This window comes from Artemia franciscana, chromosome 2, assembly GCF_032884065.1.
Source record: "Artemia franciscana chromosome 2, ASM3288406v1, whole genome shotgun sequence".
In the NCBI taxonomy this organism is placed as follows: Eukaryota; Metazoa; Arthropoda; class Branchiopoda; order Anostraca; family Artemiidae; genus Artemia; species Artemia franciscana.
This window is the reverse complement of record NC_088864.1, coordinates 67,275,780-67,289,418: the sequence shown is the minus strand read 5'-3', so window position 1 is coordinate 67,289,418 and position 13,639 is coordinate 67,275,780. Positions and strand designations below refer to the sequence as shown.

Below are 13,639 nucleotides of genomic sequence, written 5' to 3'. Positions count from 1 at the left end.
CTATAAGTAAGAACAATCTTTGTTAAATAAATCTATTACTTTCCGATAAGAATTCCACCCTATTTTGTGCTCAATAGTTGAATTCAGTTGTGTCCGTTTCCTTCGAGTCGGAAGGTATCTCAGAGATTACATCCAACTAGTGGTTTGTTGTCCTCAACGCAAGGAATATGCCCCCTCCCCTTATGGCCAATTAAAAGAATCAAGAGCAGGGAAATCCAGAAAACCAATGGCAAGAAATGTACTTCTTTGGAGTTTTAAAGCCCCTGCCAGAAAGTTCACTGGACGCTATAACCAAATTTGTTCTGTTTTGGTACAAATGCCACTACATATTTTGCTGGGTGTATTACTTGGTAGATTTAATCACAACCAAACTGATACATATATTTTTCATGCAATATTTTTAGCTTTAGATAAGCAAGAGCTGCAGTTTCCTCACTTCAGGTATCTTTTTTACTATAGTAATTAGTAGTCATTAATGTTGACTATTAACAGTGTCAATTCATGAACAATATCTCATGTCATATCGGTAATGACAAGCAGTCATTAGAGTTGAGATCATTAATCGCTAAACAGATTCAATTGAAGTCAATAGATGTTTTCTATGCTAAACAATTTTCAGTTAGTCGAAAGCACAGAATTAAAAGAAAAAATATAATAAAAGCTCGTTTTAGAAACGATTTCATATTCATTCATCAAAATTTTCGTTTCATCAAAAAAAACAAAAGCTCGTTTTAGAAGCAATTTCACATTCATTTCATCAAAATTTTACGTTATTTACGTGGATATTTAAACAAAAACATTGAGCACCAATTTCTGGTTGTGCAACATTTGGTTGTGCGACAGAAAGATAGTCTTGTCTTTGCTATTATTTGAGAATTCATAAACCAGCAATAAGTTTTGTCAATAACAAAGCGTCCATTGCATCTTTTCGTGCTTATTCATAGCAGAGATCTTAAGGAACTGAACATTTAAAACACACACAAAAAAAAGAATTGTCGAGTGGGGAGGACCCACCTACTAAAACCTACTTAAACCTGCTTCAGGAACGGTAACTACGATTTCGATTGAGGAGTGTCAAGTGAGGAGGAAAGAATTATTGAGTGAAGAGGAATCATCTACTAAACCTGCTTCAGGAATAGTAGCTACGATTTCGATTGAGAAGTTTGTCAAGTGAGGAGGAAAGAATTGTCGAGTGAGGAGGAATCACCTGCTAACACCTGCTTCAGGAATGGTAACTAGGATTTCGATTGAGGAGTGTCGAGTGAGGAGGAAAGAATTGTCGAGTGAGAAGGAATCGCCTGCTAAAACCTGCTTCAGGAATGGTAACAACGATTCCGATTGAGGAGTGTCGACTGATGAGGAAAGGATTGTCGAGTAAGAAGTAGTCGCCTGCTAAAACATGCTTCAGAAATGGTAACTACGATTTCGATTGATGAGTGTCGAGTGAGGAGGAAAGGATTGTCGAGTAAGGAGGAATCGCCTGCTAAAACCTGCTTCAGGAATGGTAACTAAGATTTCGATTAATGTTAATGGAATAAGTTCATTGTAAAATGAAATTTACGGGTATTTCGAAAAATAGCACGAAACTCTACAAAATGGTGTTAGGTCAGATTAAAACTACACCACCACTGGAATCCGCATACCCGAAAACCCCGCATGGAGAATTAGAGTCTCCATCCCAAGCAACAAGGAAAATCTCTTTTTCGCATGGGAAGCAGTGATTTGTCTCCTTTTCATTTTTTATTCTACTTTTTTGACGCTAGTTAGGCATTTACACATTATAAAGATTTTTAAGGGCCCATTTTATGAAAAATTGCTATGTCTAGTCCGGTTTTTATAAATGAGAGACAATATTAAAATCAAGTGCAATTTTTGACAAAAACTGCAAAAACACATAAAAGATGATACAACATACGCAGTTTTTTACAAAACACACGTTTTTGACATTATGGAAAAAATTTTTAACTTATGTTTCATGAAAAAAAACAGGAAAACGAACGAAGTTTTAACTTGTATGAATTTGAAAATAGTTTTTTAAAAGTACAATATACAGGTAATGCGATAAGGGAAAGGAAAAAACTTAAAATAAGATGGTGCATGAAACGTATCGTAGTCGTGATAAAAGGTGCACATGAGGGTTCGTCATGAACCCTCAAAAATGTGCTTAGGAGTTGCTGTTGTACCTATCTGAATTGGCGCGATATCTCACCGGATAGTATGACTCAAATTTTTCAATATAGTCTGCTGAGCAGATGAAGAACAGATTAAGACCGGTAAGAATGAAAGACAAAAGAGCAGCTGACTGCACATCAAGAACTCCCTTGACGGGTGCCTTTGTCAACGTAAAAAACGGAAGTGAGTGGGTGGTGTTAAGCAGTATGGAGCCCTTGAGGGACGTCACCTTTAGATGAAGAGTAAATCCTCAGGTAAACTTTACGACAAGAGTACATATTTTGAAGGGCGTGGGTGTTGAAAGGACTTGTCCCGCGTTCTCTGGTAACAAGTAACATAGCAGTGCAAATCAAAGAGTCAAACACTTTACACACGTCGAGACCTGATAGCACAAGACTTTCACCAAACGCATCAGCATCAATCAATAAGTGCGCGACGTTTGACAAAGCGTGAGAACACCCCAGACAAGGTTGGAATACGAATTGATGGTCAGAACAACTTTCCTTTCTTTGGAACTGGGGTAAGATCTCCATCAAGAAGGAAGAACAGACCTGAATGAAAAGAGGCGTGAGTAAAAATGGTACCGTTTACCATTAGTTCACTACAGTGGAAAATGTTAAGAACACTTATCCAACAAATGCCAGAAGACTTCTTTCGACTAATTAACTGAAACAATTAAGTTCCAGGGGATAGCTAAACAGAAAATGGAGAAGTTTTTCTTCGTGCTTACATTGAAGGGCCACAACTGACACAGAGAACTCAGTAAAACGATAAGATTAGCTGAAAAAGCCGAGGAGGTGGTGGGGGGTCTGGATGATGCAGGTTATGCAAACGATCAAAACTTCTGAATATTTCAGAAGAATAATTGAAGTATAATTGGCGAAATGTACTCACGGAACACCTCATAAGATAGAGAAGAAGGGGGAGTGGGTCAGTTTTGATAATTATGCAAACGGTTATGCAAACGATCAAAACTTCTGAATATTTCATGAGAGGTAATTTTATAAGGCAATTTACACTAGCCAAGTTTTCTGAGGGTAGTCATAGATGGTTGTTTGAGTTCTTAACTTTAATTGGGGGTCAGTTTTGATAATTATGCAAACGATGAAAACTTCTGAATATTTCATGAGAGGAAACCAGAGCAGAAGCTTAAAACAAAGGACTTGGTGAAGATTTTTTCTGAACGTATCACTTTTAAACAACTTGATGGTGCTGTATTACTGTAGGCTTCTGTAAAAATGCAAACTCTCAAGAAAATTCATCAAAGACCCAACTTAAACCCTAAATATTAAAACACTCTGTGCTTTTTTTTAGGTATAATTGGCGAAATCTACTCACGGAACACCTCATAAGAAAGAGAAGAAGGGGGAAGAGTTTTGTCAATTTTGATAATTTTTAAATTGATCATTGTTCTAAACCTAAAATACGGATCTTCAACTTAAAAGTGTCTATAAATTTAATCTTTTTAAAAGGACATAACCCTTTTTTACAGCATAGAATATGATTCATCGACTAAAATGAGTCATTCTTTATATACCTAATTGAAAAACCTTTTCCTGCTGTTCAGAGACGATTGACTTTCTTTAGTTTGGAATATTAACACATTAATTTTGCTATTTTAAAGGTTTTTCATGGCAAGATTTAACTGTTTGAGATTTTCTACATAAATATAACACAGCTGAACATAACAGCTAGTATAACGAATAGCTGAATATAAGACAAAGGTATGGCCATTATAGAAAAAAAGGAAGAGACTACATGCAATACATTTTCTCAAAAACTCATTTAATTACTTCACAAAAACAGATTGGCAACCAAGAGACACAACCAGCTTTTTATAACGCAATTACTCAATTCAACTCAATATGTGTGTCATGAACGAGCAACTAAGGTAGTGAGATGCGTTGGAGGAAGCTTTGACTGAAATATCCCATGATAGTATTTCATGATGGATATGAAATGTATATACCATGATGTATATAACCTCTGTTTCAAATCTTGGACAGTTTGATGTTCTCGTCACATGGCATGCACAAATCACATCACTTAAACTTTCTTTCCTGGGAGGAAAGACCCAATTTTTAGGAGACCGACCAGCTTTGGCAAAAATCAAACATTTTTTTCCCTTTTTTAACCGCCACTAAATGTTAGTTTGTAATCAACAGACTGAGAAACCCTTAAGCACTAGATTGTGGCAGACACGATAATAAATGGATAAGTCCCTCAATCACACTTAGTACATTTATCATCAACGAGCTGCTTAGGCGGCTTGCACATATCCTTCGCATAGAGGAAACCGTATGCCTCTGAAGTTCTATAAATTAGCCCGCAAGAAGTCAAGATAAAAAGCCGGACATCCTAGATTAGGTCAGAATAAGACTACGAAGAACAAACTGAGATATTTCTGAGTTCCTTGAGAGGTGGCCACTGCAGACAGGCAAGGAGGATGGTTTTTGACTAATTTTTCAGCCTCACGCAGCATAACGCTAAGAGGGGTTTGTGGTAGTAACAATAGTATATTTAAATTCTGATCTGCTTAACTTCATCTGTGCTAGTTTCGTATGCCTTCCATTTATTTAACATTGTTTTTTTATCGCTTCAATTTCTGTCCGAGGACGTAATCTCCTGAGAAAAACTTAGGATTTTAGAAAGGATTTACTAGAACTTTTTTTAAAATTATGTCAGGAAAGATATGCCTATGAGGGAGATCACATATTTAATTCGAAACCTGAATGTAATAGCATCTTTAGAAAGCAAGAGAAGCTTTTAATTAAGGATAAAGACAAAACTACTTTGTGCCTAATTAAGGGCTCGCTGATTATAATTGGTATTTTTTTGGAGATCACTGATAGTCATTGTAAATAATAAAAGAACTTTTGGCTATTTATTTCCTTCCTAATCTAAACGTATAGTGCTTGTTTCTCATCGTACTGTTCTAGTAAAAGATCACTATAGCATTGAGCTCAAAACGATAGGATGTTTCTGAGGGGTGATCCCATTCCAAAATTTAATATACGCCATGCTGTGCATTGCGGTAATATACCAAGCGCTGCATGAAGTTTTTCATGCGTTGTACGAAAAGGCGTGGTTTTGTGGAACTGTTCCACGCTTGGTAAAAAAAAAGTGATAACAGGCTTTACATTAGGTCGCGGAAATGGGCTTAACCCTGGGGTGTTCCATACACTTTTTTTTGACTGAATTGCAAATTGAGAAAGATTCCTCTAATATTTTTTTTTTATCTACAAGTCATATTCGCAGATGCATAATTACTTCATGGGTGGTAGAAGAGACTGGCTATGTTTAGGGTTTTATAGCAAGGCTTGCTGAAGAAATGTTGGTTCTTTTCAAATTAGTCATTTATATGCACCAGAATAAAGCATTGCTTAGTAAAATATAGGAGAAGACGACAGCTATAATAAACAAAAAATATTTCAGCGTCTCACTAAAAGCTCATTGAAGGATTTGTGGTTGTTTTCACCTGTAGTTTTTACGTATATTTTCTTATTTGAATTCTCAAAAAATGAGAGACGTTCCCACAAACCATCCTTAAAACGAAGCCAGTCGTATCATCCAAAAGCTATTTTTATATGATATTACGTAATTCAACAACCAAAAAAACAGCCAAGACCATGAAAACACATAAAACTATCTTTTTTAAAGTCAGCATAAATTTAATCAGAAATTAACTTTTGTTTTAGATTTGGACACCACGCATTGAATATTCATTTTTAATTACTTAATTATTCTCTCCGAATCACGCAGTGACATTGTCTAGGACGGGTTCTGCGGATGAAGGATGAAAGATTACCAAAGATTATAATTGTCGACTCACCGTATAGGGTCAAACAAAGGCAGATGGTCCCCAAATGGGGTGTGAGGATGTCATAAGGAAATATTTAAGGGAAATGGAAACTTCTTGGAAGGATGTAAAGAGGGCTTTCAATCAATTAGAACAGAGGAGGAACGTGCGTAGCTGTGTTGGCCTCAGGTGGTTTGGTACTGCAGTGAGTTGTTAGTAGTAGTAGTTATTTTTAGAAAGGTGTAAAAAAGAGAAATATTTTCTTCATTACATGTTTTAGGCTATACTTATCAACTCTATATGATGACAAGTTTTGTATTTAAAATTAAAAAAAAGAATTGAAAATAATAGGAAATTCATGATGAGTTACATATATTTTATCTTAAATTATTAGAAAAATTATTATTAAAATTATACAAGCCACATTTTCTAGGGAAAACTTGTCTTCTGATTTTATCCTATTTTAAATGCACCATGAATGAATGAAATATATTCATAAATGCACCTGAATGAAACGAATAAATATAATATTAGCTTTGAATCAACTTGATACAAGTCACATTTTCTAGGAATGTGCTGTGTCTTAATTATGTTGTGTTGTATATGCCCAATAAAATGCATGACATATAAAATGCATGGATTAAATGAAGGAATGAATTGGTAATTCTAAACTACAATGTTCATTTCTTGGAAACAATTTTAGTACCTGAACTTCTTTTGCAGCGCATAGCACTTCTTTCGCATCAATCACAGGGTTTTGAATGTTTGAACTTGGGATACCATCACGACATCTTAAATATTCCTTATTCCGAACCGACACTTTTGTAGTTTTCAGCCAATGTTGGAAGTCTTTGATATCACAATCACATATGAAATAATTATCCTATAAATTAAAAAAGGAAATTGAATAATTTATAATATCTGGAAATAAATTAGGACCACACTGGAGAGCCAACCAACACGGTTCAGTTCATGTTAAAACCAATCCAGTTCTCAAGACTTGTTGGAAAAAGAATTGTATATCTAAAGGATAAAACTGCCATTAGATTACAGCCATTAGGAGATCTATCTCTTGCCTACCGTCAGAAGTCATCCAGTCCATTCAGCAGCTTTACCTAGACTTAGGCGTTCTTTACTTAGGCAGCGCAGCACTCCCTATGAAAGGAACGAGGTGGGCCCCATACATCTTTATTTTCAAATTTTCACCAAGTCACTGCGTATGGAAGGGGTTGTCGTAGGATCTTCGGAGAGGTCTAATTCAATTAGAAATTGAAGATTCTACCGTACTTTTAACTGTCAAAAGTAATTGGAGGGCAGCCAGACCCCCTCCAACGAACATTTTTGATGTCTTCCCCCTAAGACATCCAGTCAAAATTTTGAGATAACTATTTTGCTCATCTTAGTTGAAAGGTTCAATAACTTATGCCTCTGGGAGTGTCAGAAACCTCAAGAGCCCTTGGGGCAACGGCAGTAAGTTATGCAATGTGCCCATTGCTTGCACATAAGTCTGTAATAGGTAAGGGGATGATCCTTTGGATAAGGGTGCTAAGGCCAACCATCCGTGGGATCTTGAGAAGGATATTCAACTAAGTCAAACATATTGTGTGCATGCAGGTTGCCCAAAGGGGGCATCAGCAATATCTAAGGAACGGCTTAAGATATTAAGTTGAAACTTTCAGGACATATTGAGAGAGATGTAGAAATAACCAAAAGACACTATCTGCATACAACTACTATTACTAGTACTAATACTGCTACTGCTAGTACTATTACTAAGATTAAGGGTATTAAGGTGACGTTTTTAAAGGGATACTGAAGTAAATCAAAAGACTATACGCCTGCAGGTTACGAAAAGGGCATATCAGCAATATGCCAGTAACAGCTTAGGATATTAATTTGAAACTTTCAGGGCAAATTAAGGGGGATGTTGAACTAATCAAAAGACAATATGCGAAAAACTACTTCTACTGCTACTAATACTACGGCTATTTTTACAAGGGGGAAACTTTCAGATATTATTGAGAGAGTTGTTGAAACAGGTCAAACAAACAATGTGCACGCAGGTTGTCGAAAGGGCACATCAGCAATATCTCAGGAACAGCTAAAATAATTAATTTTAACTTTGAGGATAGTTGGGGATGTTGAACTGACCAACAGGCACTTTGTGTATACTACTGCTGCTACTACTACTACTACTCCTACTAGTCTGCTAAAACTACAACTACTACTACTGCTAGTGTTGAAGGTGATAATATAAAAATTTCAGGAAATGCTGAACAAAATCAAAACGCACATGTCCTAACAGGTTGTCAAACGTGCACGTCAGCAATATGTTAGGAACGGCTTAAGGGCATGTTGAGGGGAATGTTGAACTAACCATAAGGCACTATGTACATACTACTGCTTAGGCTAGGGGTATGAAAAGGAGACTTTCAGGACATGTTGAGGGAGATGTTAAACTAACCAAAGACACTATGTGCACACTCCCTACTACTAGTACTATCACTGCTATTCCTATTATTAAGGACATTAATGTGAAGTTCAGAAAATTTTAAGGGGTGTTGAACTAAATCCTTACACACTACGGGCATGTAGGATATCAAAAAGGTGTATCAGCGATATCTTAAGAATGGATTTGAGTACTAAGTTGAAACTTTCAGGAAATGTTGAAGGGGGATGTTGATCTTAATAAAAGGCCCAATGTGCATACGACTAGTACTACTACTCCTACAATTACAACTACTACTGCTATTATTAACGCTGAGGTGATAAGGGTGAAACATTCAGGAAATGTTGAGGGGGAGAGGGATGCTGAACTAACTCAAAATACACCCTGTGAAGTTGTCAAAAGGGCGTTTCATGAACGTCTCAGGAACAGCTTAGAGAATTCAGCAAAAATTGTCAGTGCATATTGAGGCTGATGACCAAAAGACACTGTGCATACTACTACTACTGCTTTTGCTACTACTAGTCATAAGGCGAAGAGTAATGTGGCACAATTTAAGGGAATTTTGAGGAAGATGCTGAACTAAAAAAAAAAACGCTTTAGCATGTAGTTTGTCAAAAAGGCGTATTATTCATTTCTCATGAAATTCTAAGAAAAGTTTAAACTTTTAGGACAGTTTGAAGGGGATGTTGTACTAATGAAAAGATGCTATGCATATTATCAAACTAATACTGCAACTACTACTAATACTACAAAGCTTCCATAATATGAGGGTGCATTTAACCGATTTGGCTTAAAATTTAAAATGTTTAGTTCAAATCACGGCTGCAGCAGTAGCCGTAGCCTAGTAGAGAGCGTATGGTAACCGATATAGCCCACCAGTTGATATTAATTCAGAAGTAATAACTATTATTTAAATTAAATGTAATTTATAATCATAAGAAACAAATTTTGAGAGTTTTAAAAAAGAGCCAAAATCTTTCGAAAATGACGTTAAACTGAATTAAATTACATGTTGAACTCACTAACGGCAAAACTCTTGATTGGGTGTTTGCAACCCCCTATCATGAAAACTAGGAAAATCGCTTCTTTGCTAGTGCAGCGGTAGAAACTACCTAACAAAGAAAAAACCACAGCCAATACTATAAAAAAATTTTAGAACAGATTCAAAGCAACGTTCTAGTAAAAAAAAAGAGCAACAATTGACACAAAACTGAAAATGGCATCTACAATAAGGATTCAATGAAACACTAATCTTTCATTTTCATATTTAAATTTCGAGGAGTTAAACAGTGCGCGCAGTCAATGGAAATTGATAGCGCGTAACTGAAATCTCCTTTGTCATGATGTGTTGACAAGAGATTTACTTTAAGTAATCTTGAATGGCAAAGACGATTGTACAACAAAAAACTCACATAAAACAGGAAACTCGCGCATTATAGAGATAGATACTTTTGTTCTCACATCACAAATAACATCATAAAACGCTTTACGGGTCAACTATATAACAAATACTATCTTGTTTTTTATTTAAAGTAAAACACTAGTTATGCAAAATCTTACAAACAAAGGGAAATATCTATTTTTTGAAATACTCCGATTATCCGATTATCCGGATTATCGGTTATATCGGATAATCCGATTATCTACTAAACTCTATAATTAAATTACGAATTCTAAATTATAGACACAGAAATAGCAATTAATCGTCAAGTAAATGAACAGGGATACGGCTCCAATAATACATTTCACAATTGTCTGTAGCGTACAAGCCACAATTTTTGGGGATATATGTGCCTTAATTTCGTTGTATTGTAAACGCTCAGAACTACTAAGCTTTATAATTAAAGTATGAATTCCGAATAATAATCGAAAACAAGAGCTAAGAGCTCATATGGCACTTGTGACGAGGCAAGAAGAGCTAAGAGCCAAGAACTCATATGGTATGAGCTTTAACAAAATTCTAAGAATCAATAGATTGATTTTAAAGGAAAATCAGAGGCTTAATGTCGGTCAGGATTTAAAATAAGAGCTCTATCAGCGCTCTATCAATAAGATCCGATCAGCCGCTCGTAAGTTATAAATACCTAATTTTTTCTAATTATTCCTCTCCCTTTAGCCCCCCAGATGGTCGAATCTGGGAAAACGACTTTATCAAGTCAATTTGTGCAGCTCCCTGACACGCCTACAATTTTCATCGTCCTAGCACGTCCAGAAGCACCAAACTCGCCAAATCACTGAACCCCTCCCCCCAACTCCCCCAAAGAGAGCGAATCCCCCAGTACGGTTACGTCCCCAGTACGGTTACGTCAATCACATATCAAGGACATTTGCTTATTCTATCCACCAAGCTTCATCCCGATTCCTCCACTCCAAGTGTTTTCCAAGATTTCCCCCTCCAACTCCCCCCAATGTCAAAGATCTGGTCAGAATTTGAAATAAGAGCTCTGAGACATGAATTCCTTCTAAATATCAAATTTCATTAAGATCCGATCACCTATTCGTAAGATAAAAATGCCCCAATTTTCACGTTTTCCAAGAATTCCGGTTTCCCCCTCCAACTCCCCCCAATGTAACAGGATCTTGTCGAAATTTAAAATTAGAGCTTTAAAGCACAAAATTTTTCTAAATATCAAATTTCATTAAGATCTGGTCACCCTTTCGTAAGTTACAAATACCTCAATTTTCAAAATTACCCCCCCCCCCCCCAACTCCACCAAAGAGAGCACATCCGGTCCGGTTATATCAGTCAAGTATCTTATACAGGATTTAATTCTTCCCATTAAGTTTCATCCTGATCTCTCCGCTGTAAGTATTTTCTAATATCCCCCCCCCCAAATGACGCTGGATCCGGTTGAGATATAAAATAAGAGATCTGAGTTACGAGGTCCTTCTCAATATGAGGTTTCATGAAGATCCGATCACTCCTTCGTATGTTACAAATACGTAATTTTTCTAATTTTTCAGAATTAAACCCCCCCCCCCAATAGAGCGAATTCGTTCCAATTCTGTAAGTCAAGTATCTAAGACTTCTGCTTATTTTTCCCACCAAGTTTCACCCCGATCCCTCCAATCTAAGCGTTTTCCATGATTTTAGGTTCCCCCACCTCTAACTCCTCCCAATGTCACCAGATCCGGTCGGGATTTAAAATAAGAGCTTTGAGACACGACATCCTTCTAAATATGAAATTTCATTGAGATCCGATCACCAGTTCGTAAGTTAAAAACACCTCATTTTTTTTTTTTCAGAATCAACCCCCCCCCCCCAACTAACCCAAAGAGAGCGGATCCGTTCCGGTTATGTCAATCATGTATCTAAGACTTGTGCTTCTTTCCCCACCAAGTTTCATCCCGATCCCTCCACTCTAAGTGTTTTCCAAGATTTTAGGTTTCCCCCTCCCAACTTTCCCCCCCCCCCAATGTCACCAGATCCGGTCGGGATTTGAAATAAGAGCTCTGAGACACGATACCCTTTCTAAATATCTAAATATCCCTTCTAAATATCAAATTTCATTAAGATCCGATCACCCATTCGTAAGTTAAAAATGCTTTATTTTTTCTATTTTTTTTCAAATTAACGGGCCCCCCACTCCCCCCCCCCCCAGATGCTCAAATCGGGAAAATGCCTATTTCTAATTTAATCTGGTCCGATCTCTGATATGCCTACCAAATTTCATCGTCCTAGCTTACCTGGAAGTGCCCAAAGTAGCAAAACCAGGACCGACAGACAGACCAACAGAATTTGCGATTGCTATATGTCACTTGGTTAATACCAAGTGCCATAAAAAGGAGGAGGAAAAGTAATTGATCTTCATGTCAATGCTGAGAAGATAATGCTTCAAGCATATTTCAAAACTGTCAGTACCACACCATCGCCTGGATACAAGCCACAATTTTCAGGGATATATAGTGTCCATTCGCAATTAAAGGACGTTTAGTACGTGTCTGAGACTGGCCTGCAAAATACTGCAAAAATACCATTACAGTCAGAGAAAGTCCAAACTGACATGTTTTCAATTACCACTAGCAATACCACAATTTGCTAAATTTGGCTAATTTGGTAAATGAATGCCTCAGTTATTGTCTATGGTGATATCTATTTTTTCTTTATAGCGAGTGATTTATATTTAGTGTGGTTATAAAATATTTAGATCTTTAGTTAATGCTACGTTAAAGAAGAGATATAAGAAAGGATCAAACTTAATTTTTTTTTTTTATTGCGAGCGTTTTAGCATAGTAAGTGTAGAAATCTCTAGTCGTAAAAGGTTCATTTCTTGTTTGACGCATGGAATATTAATGTATCTTGCGCCATCTAAAACATTTCTTAATTTTGGGCAAGGTTGCCGGGGTGAATGTATATAGTAGTAGGAATAGTAATCTATTAACCCCAAGAAAACAGAGACTAAATCAGTCGGTAGCACACTAAAATGGTCTTAAAACGTTAATTCAAAATAAAATAACTTAGAATTGGGTATTTGTTTTTACCTTATTTTTTATGAACCAATTACTTTAATGAACCCAAAAAACAATCGCATCATCTTACTCACCCTAAGATTAACTTCGAGTCCAGAATCTGATTGCTCATTTACGTCGTCAAATCTCCTGAGTATCGTCGGAGTGAATTTCGAGAACATATTACTTTCCAAGTCAATATAACGTAAATGCTTCAAACAATCCAACTCGACATCAAAGCTGCTCAACTTGTTATCACCCAGGTAAAGATCCATCAATGCAGGAAGCTGACAAAACATGTCCCGATTTGGTATCTGAAACAAGTATAAATCAAAGTAACATAGGACGTTTAGGACATAGGACGTAGGACGACAAGATCCATCAATGCAGGAAGCTGACAAAACATCTCCCGATTTGGTATCTGAAACAAGTATAAATCAAAGTAACATAGGACGTTTAGGACATGGGACATAGGACGATAAGATCCATCAATGCAGGAAGCTGACAAAACATCTCCCGATTTGGTATCTGAAACAAATATAAATCAAAGTAACATAGGACGTTTAGGATATAGGACGATAAGATCCATCAATGCAGGAAGCTGACAAAACATCTCCCGATTTGGTATCTGAAACAAGTATAAATCAAAGTAACATAGGACGTTTAGGACATAGGACATAGGACGATAAGATCCATCAATGCAGGAAGCTGACAAAACATCTCCCAATTTGGTATCTGAAACAAGTATAAATCAAAGTAACATAGGACGT

The 13,639-nt window shown here is 36.5% G+C and overlaps 1 protein-coding gene across 2 annotated transcripts in view; it reads right to left on the bottom strand.

The window, feature by feature from the left end:
* LOC136043991 (toll-like receptor 4) overlaps nucleotides 1-13,639 on the bottom strand; it is a 38,662-nt gene that overhangs the window by 8,733 nt on the left and 16,290 nt on the right. For both annotated transcript variants that reach the window (XM_065729080.1, XM_065729081.1), the window contains exons 4-5: nucleotides 12,965-13,183; nucleotides 6,678-6,854 (exon numbers count right to left, since the gene is read on the bottom strand). In XM_065729080.1, the coding sequence (XP_065585152.1) occupies nucleotides 6,678-6,854; nucleotides 12,965-13,183 (396 nt within the window). The remainder of the gene's footprint in view (nucleotides 1-6,677; nucleotides 6,855-12,964; nucleotides 13,184-13,639) is intronic.